We start from the raw sequence: 15,387 nt of genomic DNA, 5'->3' as shown, positions 1-15,387 counted from the left end.
AACCACGTGGTATGGTTCACTTTCAGTAGAGTACTTGGATGATAAACCTAATGGCCATGAAGTGGAAGCCTGGTCTGTAGAAATGTAAATCAGGGGGTGTTTTATAGTGCCCATAGAACAGGCTTGTCAAATGACGCCTGGTCCTGTATGTGTACCTGGGGGCGTGCCTATGACTGAGTTAGACTTGGTTACAGAAATACAATTCTATCACATTAACATCAGTACATAGCATCTCAATGTATTACAAATAGCTTTATCCTTATTAATACATTTTATACAACCATTATGATGTCAGTCTCATCGCTGAGGCTATTATAAACAGTTTTATGGTAATATGGCTATATTGTCTCTTCTGAGTATCACAAAATTGTACCAAGCGGATCAGTTCGTAGCTGGAGTCTTCATCAATCTTCCATATCTTCTCCAGAACACACATGTCGCTCGGTTCTCCAATTCTATGAGTTGGAAGAATTTCCTTTGTCTCTCTATGAAACATGTTGTAGTAGATTCTCCTCTTGGAATTTATACAACCCTGGGTTGGGGGGAAGGTAGGTTGGGTGATGGTACAAAGGGGAGGGGGTCAACTGTCCTTCCTGTACCCAAAGAGGCCAACGTCATGACATACCCCCCCTGGTGGTTTGGATCTTGTTTATCCTGCAAGTTACAAATCAACATAAAATCATGACCACGTGATGTCCCATTGGTAGATCATCGTTGCAGTCCTCTCTGGTGGTTGAACTTGGTAGGCTCTCTGAAAGCGGAGCCGTCCACCACAAGGATGGGCAGTTGATGTCCGGTTGGTGGTCGCCGTTGCGGTCTCCTCTAGTGGTGTACCTTGGTAGGTTCCCTGGAAGCTGCAAAGTACCCCAGGAAGGGCCAGGGGATGTCCTGGTTGTTGATCGCCGTTGCGGTCCCCCCCTCTGGTGGTTTACCTTGGTAGTCTCTCTGACAGCGGGCATGCCGCCACAAGGATAGGTTGTGGGTGTCCGGCTTTGGGGTCGCCGTTCCGGACCCGTCGTCCAGACTGGAAGATCTGGCAGTATGTTAACAACGCACACACACTCATGAAATATATATAATTACATTCATTCCCCAATGAGCGGCGTTGTGGCACTAAGTGATGGTTGTATGGGGACTTTGTTTATGGCTCTATCACTTCCTATGTGTCAAAGGAACTGAACCGAAAAGGAATGAAAGCATAAACAAAACAAAAAAAATATACAAAATATAGTTCTCACACAAAAAAAAAAAATCTACTCTATATATATATATTTATATATATATCTATTCTATATAAGTCCAATGTTCTGGCAAAATGATTATCATGGCATTGTCTCTAATGCCATATCTAGGGTTTTTCCTACTTGGTGTGTTGCTTAGGCGCTATCCTAAGTTGATAACTATATGATAAGTCTACAGCTGTAATGCACTAGTTTTGGGCAGTCTACAGGTATGACCTACGGACTTCTGGGAAGACAACTGGTGAGTGCTGTAGAGTCAAAGGCCTAGAAGTAAATGTTCAACTTTACTAAGGCTGGTCTATTGCTTGGGCCCTTAAGTGGTCCTAGCATAAATCCTAATTGGATGTTCCGTTGTGCATGTGCGCTTATGCTTACACACGCGCGCATGTCAAGGGAAGAAAACCAAGTATCCGGGCAGATTACAACTTGTTCAGAATGAGTCTGACGTAGTCAGGTAATTTTCAGGTCAATGCCTGGAGGTCAGTCAGAAATGGTGTCAAGGGAGCCTGTAGTAGTTTTTCTACAAGTCACTGTTTCTTCCACTTTTGTAGTGGCGATAGGTATGAAGTCTATTTCATAGCTATGTTATCCACGGAGGAGCTAACCTCACGACGGAAGTACTCTTTAAGTATTGGACCAGTCATACGTGGTGTGATCATGGTTCATGACTTCTAATAATTTTCCTCCTGAATGGAGGGTCCTATTTATTAGTGGCATGTGTGTTAACCATTGGAAGAGTGCACTGGAGATTCCCCTCCACGTTTTGCACTCTGAGTGACTCCTATGTCGCTATTATCAATCGCAATTTAACTTGTGAGGTTACTAATCTTCTTATTGATTGTAGCGGGACTGACTGTTGCTAGTACTGGTACTCAAGGGGACCAGTTATCCTACCGATTTATTCTGAAATATTATCTACCGGAACACATGATTGGAGCATTTTACTAGTTGTATTGTAGTTGAACCTACACATGGCAAAGAATGATTATTGATGCCATTTGGACTTCCTTTACGACCAGTGTGGTACACCTCAGTACTATCTTAGATGTGTTCTAAGATAATCCCCATCTAGGGGCCTGTCTGCACCTCACTGTTCTCATAGGAGAGTTTACAACTAGATTTGATTTATGCTCTGGCAGCCTCGTACGGTGTTGTCCGTAGTCTTGACCCCCCCACCGGCCTCGATGAGGCTCATCATGGGTCTGGGCTACTATTCCCCCCCTTTGTGCCTCGGGACCCCCCCACCAGCGGGTGGTGTTGGTGTCCGATGCGCAAACAAGAAGATCGGACCCTACGTACGAGTTTTCAGCGGCCGCGTTGTTATGAGAATGGCTGTAACCTTTCAACCAAATCTCCTGGTGTTTGTGCTTCAAAACGCTCAGTGGCTGTCGAGGCATGTCAGTCCCCACCGCGTCTGCGTGTGGCAACCTCTTCATTACCTGCGAACTGAGATGAGGATATCGGTCTGTGATATTGCAAAGTGTTTCACCAGTGGGAGTCATCGGGTCAGTTGCTGGACTGACGCCATTAGTGTCATTGTAAGGGGTGACAGTCCCCAACAAAGCGGAAGGTGTATCATCGGAAGCAGAGTATACTCTGTGCATCAATGTTTTACTTGCTGATACGGCCGCAGTGCTTGCGGAAGTGTCCGAAGGGCAAGAGAAGTTCATCTCAACTATCGTATTGCACGACTGCAAGGGGGAGGGAAGTTGCTTATTCACAGAGACATCTGGCTCGAAATCATGAAAAGAATGGTCAATCAGGTTGGCTGATGGAATGTGTCGAGATATCGTAATATCTCCATGGATCGGATTTTGTACCAAGAGGTTTCTAAACGTCTTTTTCCCAAGGGGTGCTTTCGACAGATACCCCTCGTGAAGGACTGCGTTGCAGCTAGCGTTAGGGGAAGACAGTGTGGTCAGTGGAGAAGGCACTGTGGCCTGTGACCATACCTGGTTGGTTTTCCAATCCATCAATGGGAGTAACCGATCCATCAAGTCTGCTCCAAGTAGCAGGGTTACAGTTTCGAGGCTGGTAACATACACAGGGTGAACGAGCGATACGTCCTGAAAGTGTAGTTTCAGCATGACTCTCAATGTGAGAGGCGAGGTCATCTGAGTGACCCCTCGAAGTTTAGTGTCGCATCGTTCCACTTTTAACCAACGTTTAGTTGGCTTCAAAGCCCTTTTTAGATCATCAAACAATGTTTGAGAGATGAGTGATATTGTCGCACCCGAATCAATTAGCGCATGACAAGCTAAGCAGTCCTCCAGGACTGTTTCCAGGTATGGCCGTTTAGATTCGTGGTTAGTGGACATATTCCCCACAAAGTGGAGTGGTCGTTCGCAACGACGTGATGTGCCATGTCTGTTCAAGATGGAAGCAGATTGACTTTTCCGATTTTGAGTGGGCTTGGCTTTAACGAAGCGTTTGACCTTTATCTTTGCAACTTTTGTATCAGAGTCTATAGACAAAGCCCGGGGGCTTGTTTCTTGATCAAGCGGGCCCTGGATAGGGTCTTGAATGAGAGCGGGAGAAATTTGAACTTTAACGTCCTTGCTATGGGTGTTAATTCCTGCGGACCTGGTGTCCGGTAATTCCCCGTCTAGTCCTTGTGACTTATCTTTTACCCTTTTCTCAAATTGTTCTCGCTTAAGTTCTTCCCGTAGTGGGACTTCTGGAGAACATTGGTCTACGTTTTGATCGTCCTTCAACCCTTTGTTACCCTTGTGCTCTGATACTTTTTGTGGGTTGGGTGCAGGAACGTAGGGAACGGGTCGATTGTAGCGGTAGTCATGTTGATGGCTACGTACTTTACAGTTATTTTGACCGCGGAGGTTATTGGAATCGTGGTTTCGTGGTAGAAACTGTTGTTGTGCGTCATCTGTCGACGCTCCAATACCTGATAATGCACCCTCTAACTGGAGTGAGTGCTCCTGGTTAAACTTCAAAACTGAGTGGTCAGGGCTCTTAGCGTTGCGAGCTTTTGATGCCTCAAAAGCTGTGCTTGCAAGCTCTCTGAGTTGTAAGATAGGCAAGCCAACGTGGGCGGCAGGGCCCAAGTAGGTAATGAAGGTGGAGGATACATGTTTGGAAGGATACATGTTTGACAGAAACATTTGTTTGAATGGTAACAGCTCTTCCATTCCGGTTTCAGTGAGTAGGCCAAAGTAAGCTGAACGAAGCCTATGATAGTAAGCTTGTGGGTGTTCGTTCCGAGCTTGTTTGACGGTGTTAGCCAGTGAGCTATCGTGTTTGCGAGTCGCAGAACCACTGAATTCTAATTTCAAAGCTGTGGCAAGTTTAGCGTAGTCATTTAGCACGTGTTGCTGTTGTAGACGAATGAACCTCGTCACGTGTCTATTCGACGTTCGCTTCAACAGGTAAACCCTGTCAGAACCCGTAGCGTTCGGGTAGCCATCCAACGCGTCCTCTATGTCAGCTAGGAACGTCTCAGTATCATTTGGCTGACCTGGAATGGGGTCAAAGGTGGGGAAATTCTTGACGAGTTTGTCAAGGTATTCCGCGCCAAGCGGGCGGAGAGGGTTGGCTTCATCCTGTGGAGAGATTGGGGCCGAAAGGCCAAGAGAGGAAGCCAAGCCTTGTTGTTGTTGGCCAAGAGGCGCCATATTACTCAGTACCGAAGGGCCAAGAGGAGAAGACTGAGGGACACATGAGCGAGGCAAGGTCTGAAACCTATTGTCTTCACTCCTGTGAGTACAGGGCTCCGGTTGCTTGGATGGGAAGTCGCGCTGTAGAGCGTGACCATTCTGGATTTCCTCCAGATGGTACCTAAGGGTGGAATTCTGCTGCATTGCAGAGTCCACTTGAGCGCTTAGAGTACTGATTTTGGACACGTGAGTGTCACACCTGCTCCTTTCGGTCTCAAACTTATCTGTCATGGTTTGCAGATAGAGGTCTTGAGTACGGAGCGAGAGATTCAGTGATGAGATTTCCTCTGCTTGCTTAGAAATCAATATTTCCAACCTCATCACCTGAGTTCTCTCATCATTCATTTGGTCAGCGACTTCAATAAGTTCTGCTGATTTATCATCCAACTTTGTCATTGTGTTCATTAACTGATCGTCTTTGGTCTGCAGCGCTTTGAGGAGCACCGCGTTATTTTGAGTAACATTCAACAAAACTGCATGCATGTTGTCAAGTTGAGCGCTCCTGTTTGTAGATAACTCTTCAGATTTATCTAGTTTGGCGTGGACATCATCGTATTTAGTTTTGGCTAAATCGAGTTGTTCCTGTAGCATATGATTTTGTTCCTGTAGAAAACGATTTTGTTGAAGAGCTTGTGCTTGTTCATCGTCATACGTTTTTGCAATTACATTTAATTGTTCAGTTTTCGAACGCAGTTCCATAGCTAGCAGAATTTTTCCCTTGTCTGCCTTGGTCATTGGTTTCCCGGTTCTCTCCACCTGTCCCTTTATGTCTACCGTTACCTGCTCGTGCTTCAGCTGTGCACTGCGGTATTGGACAGATGGCAATCTCGGATGGCAAGACATCAGAGCTAGACTGGAGAGAACCTTTACGAGGCCTGCGCCCGATGGTTGATTTTGGAAAACATTGTTGTCTGCTTTTCCACTAATGGCATAATTAGGGTTGTTATCGCTGCTGAGGTCAGAGATCAATCCATTTATGGGTGGAGGTTCACTAGTTAGCGGGCGAGTTGGGACCACCCACTCTGATAGCCTGCACATTATTAGAACATTTGAAAGGAAAAATGTTTTTCCTAATTTTCCAAAATTTGGTTTTGGAATGTGGGGAGCTGCAAAGACGATTTTAATCTATTTATAGACGTTAATGAACCATCAGTACTGTACAGTACTGTGGAAGTTGGGCGTGAATGAATTTGCAAAAGCAAATTGAATTAATCAATGCCAATGATTAGTCCTACCTGGGTAGGCTGTCTGGGTATTAAACTTGAATTACCTGAGAGTTTGCTTCATCAAGGTTAATATGCAAAGTTTAAGTTGTCTCATTTAGTTGGAAGAACCTAGAAAGGTATGTTCGACAATTTAACTAAATGTTTAGGGTACATTCACCACTATACTTTCCCTTAAGGCCGAAGCCACATGGGATTCACTCCCGTCAGTAATGGGTTTTACTGAATGTGCCTTGCTAAAGCAGATTTTACTGATTAATCTATTTATGATATATCAAACCTGTATAGGCTATCTGGGAATTAACGTTCAATTAACCTGAGAGCCTTGCTTAATCTAAGTTAAGTTTGGAAAAAGTTAATCATGTCTCATTATGGACGCCCACCTTGAAAAGGTAAATCTGGCAATTTCACTTGTTAGTTAAATTGAATGAGACGTCATATCCCGTCAATTGCGATTGTCTGGATATGTTACCCTGCTCCACGTTTGAATTTCCCCTAGAGATGTACTGGCAATTCTTCACCACCAGGGTGCAGAATGATGAAATTTAAACGGAAGTACAAAGGTCGGACTTCCGTCGCGCTACGGAGGAATTTTAAACGTGGTACGGGGAGAGGAAATGTTCCCTCTCTGTTAGCTTGCCCGTAATGCTAAGCTATTGCTACTTGGTTCAGGAGTATCCTTCCAAGCACCAAAATAGGATCCTTTCACTATGGAAAGGGTGGGTTTTCTAGTGACGTCTCACCTTAACCCCATTCAGCATATTCTGCTAGCGTTTATGCTGACCGGAGCGACACGGTACTAAAATACAGATACGCATACGGTCTGCCCACACTGTCCTAGTGCGGTAGGCAAATTATTCGGCTCGGTTACCGGACAGTTAACTTCTAAATTCTAACCTTACTCTAGAAGTTAATATTGACCGACAGAAATAGTACCGTTTGGCCTAACGGACTAAAACTGGAATTTATTCCTCTCTTTTATCGACATAAGACCGGAGCTATTCTAAATAGCTTCTCTCAATGGAAAATGCACAATCACTTTGTTTAGATAGCAGGCTGTTTGTACAATTCTGTTTGCACAATTGATATATAGAATTTCACAGCAAAGTCCAATTCTATCTTAGATTCCTCGCACGGGGGCTCCATATATGTCGTGTCTTTGGGTACCATTAAACTGAAGATAGGTTTATCAATTAGCTCCCTGTAATTATTATCACGCGACTAAACTGATTAATCGTTTAATTGTAATTACCTAGGAGATCGGGGCACCAAGGAGAATATTCAGATTACAAAGCTATAATTTTCCTAATATAACTTTCCTGTACTATAATATTCTATTATAGTATAGGCCGATTATCTTCTAGTTTCAATGGTGTATTTTACCTCGCGTCAAGTCTCATTCCCAAACGTCGTAAATTGTTGTATCTGCACGAACCCAGTCTTTACTAAAATCATCCATACATCAATTGTCTTAAAATCATTTATTTACTACACTAAGTAATTAACAGAAAACATACAAACAGTAATTATCGTCACAAAGGATTGGTATAGTAATGTGCCCTAATGGCTAACAAGCATGGCTGGTCTGTTAGACAATGGGTCATAAACGGTAAGCTGAGAACTTACACAGAGTTCATTAATATTAACAATTGACAATTGAAGGCTCACTCATTCGGGAACAATTGCAATCAATATATATTTACGCTCATGTGTCGTCGGGATCCCTTTGGAAGAGTTATGTTCTGATGGAGAGTTTGTCCACGTTCTCTCTCTCTCTCTCTCTCTCGGTTAGAATGGATCTTTCAGAGCGACATTCATTAATGTCGTCATAGAATGGATGTGGTTGGTCTTCGCGTTCGATGATATAATTTACTTAGCTGCAGACTAATAATTAATATCAAAGACTTGTTCTTATTCTGTCGATATCGATAGTCTAAAAGTTAACCACGTGGTATGGTTCACTTTCAGTAGAGTACTTGGATGATAAACCTAATGGCCATGAAGTGGAGGCCTGGTCTGTAGAAATGTAAATCAGGGGGTGTTTTATAGTGCTCATAGAACAGGCTTGTCAAATGACGCCTGGTCCTGTATGTGTCCCTGGGGGCGTGCCTATGACTGAGTTAGACTTGGTTACAGAAATACAATTCTATCACATTAACATCAGTACATAGCATCTCAATGCATTACAAATAGCTTTATCCTTATTAATACATTTTATACAACCATTATGATGTCAGTCTCATCGCTGAGGCTATTATAAACAGTTTTATGGTAATATGGCTATATTGTCTCTTCTGAGTATCACAAAATTGTACCAAGCAGATCAGTTCGTAGCTGGAGTCTTCATCAATCTTGCATATCTTCTCCAGAACACACATGTCGCTCGGTTCTCCAATTCTATGAGTTGGAAGAATGTCCTTTGTCTCTCTATGAAACATGTTGTAGTAGATTCTCCTCTTGGAATTTTTACAACACTGGGTTGGGGGGAAGGTAGGTTGGGTGATGGTACAAAGGGGAGGGGGTCAACTGTCCTTCCTGTACCCAAAGAGGCCAACGTCATGACAGCAGAGTACAGGATGGTAGCCGGCTAGTAACAGTGACTAAGTTCAGGGCAGGGTACTGGGCGGAGGCCTGCTGGTGGTGACTGTTTAACAGTCTGATGGCCTGGAGATAGAAGCTGTTTTTCAGTCTCTCGGTCGCAGCTTTGATGCACTGTCTCCGGCCTTCTAGATGGTAGCGGGGTGGACAGGCCGTAGCTCGGGTGGCTGAGGTCCTTCATGATCCTCTTGGCCTGACCGTGACTCCAGGTGCCGTAGATGTCCTGGAGGGCAGGCAGTGTGCCCCCGGTGATGCGTTGGGCTGATTGTGGGACACAGCCCTAGCATACTGAATGCACTCTGTCTATTCACAGTCCAAAAGTCGTCCAAAAGCAAAATACATTATGCGATGAAATCCTGAGTCAGGCCATGCCTCGTACGTTCTGTTCTATCTAACTCTGATCAAGTATGTTCAGTGGTATCTACACAAAGAGGAAGTTGAGTGCTATTTGAAGGTTAGACTTTGGGTGTAAGTAAAATAACGCAATCAATGCTCGTGCACAAAGAGATTGTAAATCCAACACAAACTGAATATGATACTGACTGTGTGTGAATGCTCACAGGGCATTGTCTATTTGAGCTGATTGTCAATGTCAGCAATGAGAAAGACCAGGCAGGCAGGTCCCCATGGCATCACCATCTCTAGGCAGCCGTCCGCACCGCTCCTCCCCCCCATCCCCAGCCGTCTCCACCTCTCATCCCCAGAGACTCCAGTCAGCCAGGTTGGAACTGACAGGAGCAGCAGAGGGAGGGAGCAAGTCTGGGACAACAGCAGCATCTGCTAGTGTGCTGTCCTGTCTGACTCCCCTGGTACATGTGTTAGCACTGGGCTATTAATACCAGTCTGTACATCCACTCTCAGTCATTCCCAGATGTAGCGGGTGGGGAGGCAACTCTGCGAGACACAGGCGGTCAATGGTATGACTGTGCAATTGGGAACTTGCATTTCTGTCTTAATGTGTTTGTACATGTGTTTACTGGTGTCTATGGTAGTAAATACCCACCAATAACTCACTGAAGACAGGTGGATGTGAAAATGTTAAACATAAAGTCGAGAATACTTTCAAGTTTCAACATAGACATAAAGGATAAGGTCTCCCCCTTGACAGTCCTCTGGTATCTGCCTGGGCTCTAATTGATAACTACAGCTGCTGCTGTCTGGTTAGCCAGTTGAAGCTAACCGCTAGTGCATCAGTTAGTTCACAGGCAGGGCATCACAGAGCCTTTTCGTTGGCACCCTGCGGTCCCATAGGCCTTCTGCTAAACTGCCATCAGCTTAAACTAAGGCTGGTGCAGCAGGAGATGGAGGCCAATAGAGTGTGGAAACCAAACAAGTACAGCCAGCCTTTTTGTCAGCCTCCCTCTCTCCCCTTTGCCTCAGAGCAGGCAGCAGGGAGAGAGTTCCCTTCCCACCCTGTTGGTCAGAGCAGAGTGGAGTGGAATAGGTTCTAGAATGAAAACCAGCCTCTTGTGGTGTTCCACAGCATCCTGTGGGTTCCGTGACATATTATCTACCGAGCTCTTTTCAAACCCAGTGAAAAAGACAATTGATCTGACAGAATGAAGAAAGATCCCAAATGAAGTTTGTATTAGGGACCTGCGTGACTTTTCAACTGGGGCTGAGATGAATGCTCAACATACGAGTCAGCTCCTCTGTCTCCAAACCCAATGGGCCTCTCCTCCTCTCCACTTTGTTTAAATGTCATGGTTAGAGGAAGAGGCCCTCTGACAATGTGTTTAGATGCAGATAAATCCAGCAGGACTGGGAAGTAGGTTTATAGCTCAACTGGAGAGGGAGGGATCCTCTGAATGACCATCAGAGACAAAGAATAGCTAAGCATCTGGTTGACATCATTTGTCACTGTTAGGGATTTTATAAAAGAACGCTGAACTCCTGTAACCACAAGGTACTGCAGAAGGAGAGCCCATTTTCTTTCATCTGGTCGAAACTGGCAATACAATGATATGGGTGTAGGCCAACTATTGGCCGAAGCAGACATAACAGTGAATATCTAGGAACATATCGCCTCCTGAAATAAGTGGGGATAAAGGAAGACAGGCATGAGGCATGATTGGCCAAAAAACAATGGTAAATCCAGTGAAGATGAGAAATGACATTGAAATGGAAAAGTAGGTTAGCTTTGAGGGCTATGTTGAGGACGATAGGTCAAAATGTCTACTAATCAAAAGAGTCAGCCAATGATTCAGCATAGTTGACACAGAGATGATTAAACAAGGCAAGGATGCTATACCTATGATGTCAGAGTCACAAGAGAGAATTGGTACCGGAAAACATTCTGAGTATAGACTTTCAAAGACTGGTTAATCAAAATTACAAGCAGTGTGTAAATACCATTGTGTATGAACAATAGATCACTGGATGAGGTCTAAAACGACCAAATAGAAGCGAGGAAATCAGAGTTGTAAGTCAAAGTTGTGCAAAGAACCACAAGATGACAAGATGTCAAACATAGTTTAGCGTTAACTGTTACATTTCTTTCTTTCTTCGTTTGTTTGTCTTTTCACTAAAACCTCACAATAATATTGTCTTTCTCAGCGACCCCGTTAGACACCAAAGGGCACATTAGCCATTGTGTGGTTGTTGCATCAGTCCTCTACGACAGTGGTTCCCAACCTTTTTTAGTTACTGTACCACCAACTGAATTTAGCTCTGCCCGGAGTACCCCTGAAGTACCCCCTCATGTGTATTTTACCAGTAGGCCTATGGTCCTGGTGTAACAGTTTAGCTTCCGTCCCTCTCGTCGCCCCAACCCGGGCTCGAACCAGGGACCCTCTGCACACATCAACAACTGACACCCACGAAGCATCGTTACCCATCGCGCCACAAAAGCCACGGCCCTTGCAGAGCAAGGGGAACAACTACTTCAGGTCTCAGAGCGAGTGACGTCACCCGATGGAAACGCCATTAGCGCGCACCACCGCTAACTAACTAGCCATTTCACATCGATTACACTGGTACCCCTGGTTAGGATTCACTGTTCTACGGTAATATAGTCATTGTTAGGTTGCAAAGGGAGTGTATATTACTGTAAATGTTCTAGGTTTACCAGTAAACTACAAGAATGTTGCTATCTTTCAAAGATTTTATGTAATCTGTCACAAGACATCTAGTGGCCCTTTTGGGTACTTCAGGTTATCTCAGGTGTCTAATTATCTCTGGTCCTCTCTCCGGCCTTATCACAAGTAAAATATAGGAAATAATTGAATATGATGAATTTTAAAACAGAAAATACAAATGAAAATACAATGACAAAGCTGTAAAACATTTTCTTAAATATAAACCATCAACTTAGTGAATATCGTTGGTGTTTAATATGAGGGTTTCAGCATGAAATATCCTCTTTTATACACACTTGTATTTATTTTACTATGTCGTCAACATGTATTTGTTGTAAATGTTTTGTCGTCAAACTGTTGGCGGGTGTGAAAAAAGTCAATAGTTGGAAGAGTTGCAGAGTTAATTGAAAATAATGGCATTCTTGATTAGATGCTTTTTAAAAAAATTAATTAGACCATTTATATTTCAACCACATGGTCTATTTATTAGAAACTCATGGACAATATGGACACAGATATAACAAATGAATACTATATATATTCTTATATATTTTGTTAAGTTATTCAAGTATAAATTACAAAGGTTACATTAGATTGCCATAGATTTTCTGTTAATTACCACATTTACTGGTAGCTTTGCAACCCTAGTTGTGGTGAAGAGATCAGGTCAACTAAACAGAGCTTTACTGTTGTGGTCACCATTGAACTAGTCTCAGAAATTCCAGAGCTAGGACAACAGGAACATGGTTAATGTGGGCTAGGCAAGGCAACCCATCTGCCTAGGGAGAATACCATGTAACGCTCAAAGCTGCTTGTCCCCCTGACCAAGGCCATGGCATGGCAGTCTAGTTCACACCCGTCCAATCTATAGTCTGTGTCCCAAATGGAAGCCAATCCCCTAGGTATGTAGTACACTTCTTTTGACCTAGTTCCTCTGAGTTATGGAATGCTGAATACCCTATGGGCCATTGTCAAAAGCAGTGCTCTATATAGGGAATAGGGTGCTCTTTGGGACACATCCTAGGTCTGTCCATCCATTCCAGCATGGTCCTCATCAGCTGTCCATGCATGCAGCGCTCCACTAGACTCCAGTGAATACCACACGAACACTGCTCCTAAAACTAGCCCTCTGGCACGGTATTCATAGGTTGTTTACATTTTGGAAATGGTCTGAATTGACTGTCAAACCAATGATGTCTCATTCTCCCCGGCCGGTAGCATCAATCAAGAGGATGTTTACTTTACACCCATTAATGGTTTCTCCATCCTGATTAGAGGAAAGTATTAATGCCACTGAGCTGTGGATTACATGCAGTCATTGCTATTGTGGGGAGTCATAGCCATGGATATCCTGTGTAGGCTGACCCAAATCACTGATGTACAGTACCCATCCTGAAACCTGTTAACACTTGACTGGACGCTTGATTATGATTGGTTACATTTGGTCCTGAAATAGATCAATATGTCCTCCATTTCAGAAAAAATAATCTAATCATTAACTTTTGTCATACTGGTGACTCAGTGGTGCCAAAGCCTAAAACTAATTCACATGTGAAAGTGAACACAGTAAAATAACTATGTTGACTAACAATTTTGAGTTAGGAATATGAGTTTGCAAGAGTTACAATTGCATTATTATGTCATTACCATTGACATCACTGTTCTAGGACGTCAATATTGATATGACAAAACAACCCAAATTGGCTACATTCTCCAATTTCTATGGATAGAAAAATGGCAAAGCATACAAAAAAATTAAGTTGCCAGAACTAATAAAGACATACAACACTTGACATACCTTGTGTGGGGCTTTGAGAAGCCTGTGGACTCCAGCGATCTGATTGATAAGGGGGATATCTTCCCTGAAAGTGTACTGAGGCGGTCTGGTCGGCTCAGGAAAATTGGTGCTGTTGAATGGATCAGTATCATCTAAGAACTGTACCCTGCATACAAACGTAGCCATGATGTTGTATCCATGCAAGACGGTTTTTTAGAACTCAGGTTTCAAAAAGTAGAAGCGCTCCTTCTGGAGAAATCCTTTGATATGACGCGCAACCCCGCGCCCGACTGCTGGTCCCAGCAACAAATCCAAATCCACCGAGCTGTCAGGTTTTCTGCAGCAGGCAGCAAGTCCTGCTCTGCTCCCTCAATTATCGATGCACCCTCCTCTCCATTCGCCCCATACAGGCTCACAGAAATAAAGACACTGAACGCCGTCACACGGTAATATAAATCCAGTATCCCTCGTCCTGTCCTGAAGTATTTTCCAGCTATTATTCTCTCGTTCAGAATAATGTAAATTGTGTAGCGATGAGAGGGACGGCAGTATCCAAGGGCATAGCAGGCAGCCAGGCAGGCAAGGTGCTGAAGCAGACTGCGCTGAGGACGGTACTGCTAGACTTGTGGCGTCTGACGGTAACGTTAGTGGGATAGGGACTCCCTCCTCTAGCGCAAACTCGGCCAGTAGCAGCAGACAGCGCTGTCAGGGCGATGCAGGACGGGACCTTCACATTATATGCGTGTTGGTGACCTCCTGTGGCCGTGTGAAGGGAGGCTTGAAATACAATGCATTGTTGCCTGTAGCCTGTGGGGACAGTACAGTAGCTTACTGACAGATACTGTAACTTTGGAAGATTGTTGTTGTATGAATTGATTGGATAAAGAAAAATTATAATATGTTACCTATAGCTATAATTATATTAATAACGATGATGATTTGTTCTGGTTTTGTGTTGCCATGTTCAAATCAAAATCAAATCAAATTGTATTTGTCACATGCCCGAATACAACAGTTTGTATTCTGTTGTATTCTGTTTACAACAGTTTGTTGTATTAATTACAAATAATTCCACTCAGTGGTGATAACTTTGGTAAGTAGTCAGGTGAGTGAACAGTAGGAGCATTGGGCCAGTAACTGAAAGATCGCTGGATCGAATCCCCGAGCTGACAAGGTAAAAAAAATATGTTGATCTGCCCCTGAGCAAGTCAGTTAACCCACTGTTCCCTGGGCATCGATGACGTGGATGTCAAGTCAGTTAACCCACTGTTCCCTGGGCATCGATGACGCGGATGTCAAGTCAGTTAACCCACTGTTCCCTGGGCATCGATGACGTGGATGTCAAGTCAGTTAACCCACTGTTCCCTGGGCATCGATGCCGTGGATGTCAAGTCAGTTAACCCACTATTCCCTGGGCATCGATGACGCGGATGTCAAGTCAGTTAACCCACTGTTCCCTGGGCATCGATGACGTGGATGTCAAGTCAGTTAACCCACTGTTCCCTGGGCATCGATGCCGTGGATGTCAAGTCAGTTAACCCACTATTCCCTGGGCATCGATGACGCGGATGTCAAGTCAGTTAACCCACTGTTCCCTGGGCATCGATGACGCGGATGTCAAGTCAGTTAACCCACTGTTCCCTGGGCATCGATGACGCGGATGTCAAGTCAGTTAACCCACTGTTCCCTGGGCATCGATGACGTGGATGTCAAGTCAGTTAACCCACTGTTCCCTGGGCATCGATGACGCGGATGTCAAGTCAGTTAACCCACTGTTCCCTGGGCATCGATGACGCGGAT

General features: G+C 44.2%; 1 protein-coding gene across 1 annotated transcript in view; it reads right to left on the bottom strand.

The window, feature by feature from the left end:
* Positions 1 to 14,356, bottom strand: part of LOC115177013 (FH1/FH2 domain-containing protein 3) — a 227,461-nt gene extending 213,105 nt beyond the window's left edge. The window contains exon 1 of the mRNA XM_029737456.1: positions 13,609 to 14,356. Coding sequence (XP_029593316.1) covers positions 13,609 to 13,773 — 165 coding nt within the window. The 5' untranslated portion in view covers positions 13,774 to 14,356. The remainder of the gene's footprint in view (positions 1 to 13,608) is intronic.
* Positions 14,357 to 15,387: the final 1,031 nt, after the last annotated feature.

The sequence above is a fragment of the Salmo trutta genome, chromosome 37 (genome assembly GCF_901001165.1).
Source record: "Salmo trutta chromosome 37, fSalTru1.1, whole genome shotgun sequence".
Taxonomy (NCBI): Eukaryota; Metazoa; Chordata; class Actinopteri; order Salmoniformes; family Salmonidae; genus Salmo; species Salmo trutta.
This window is presented reverse-complemented; position numbering and strand designations above follow the sequence as displayed.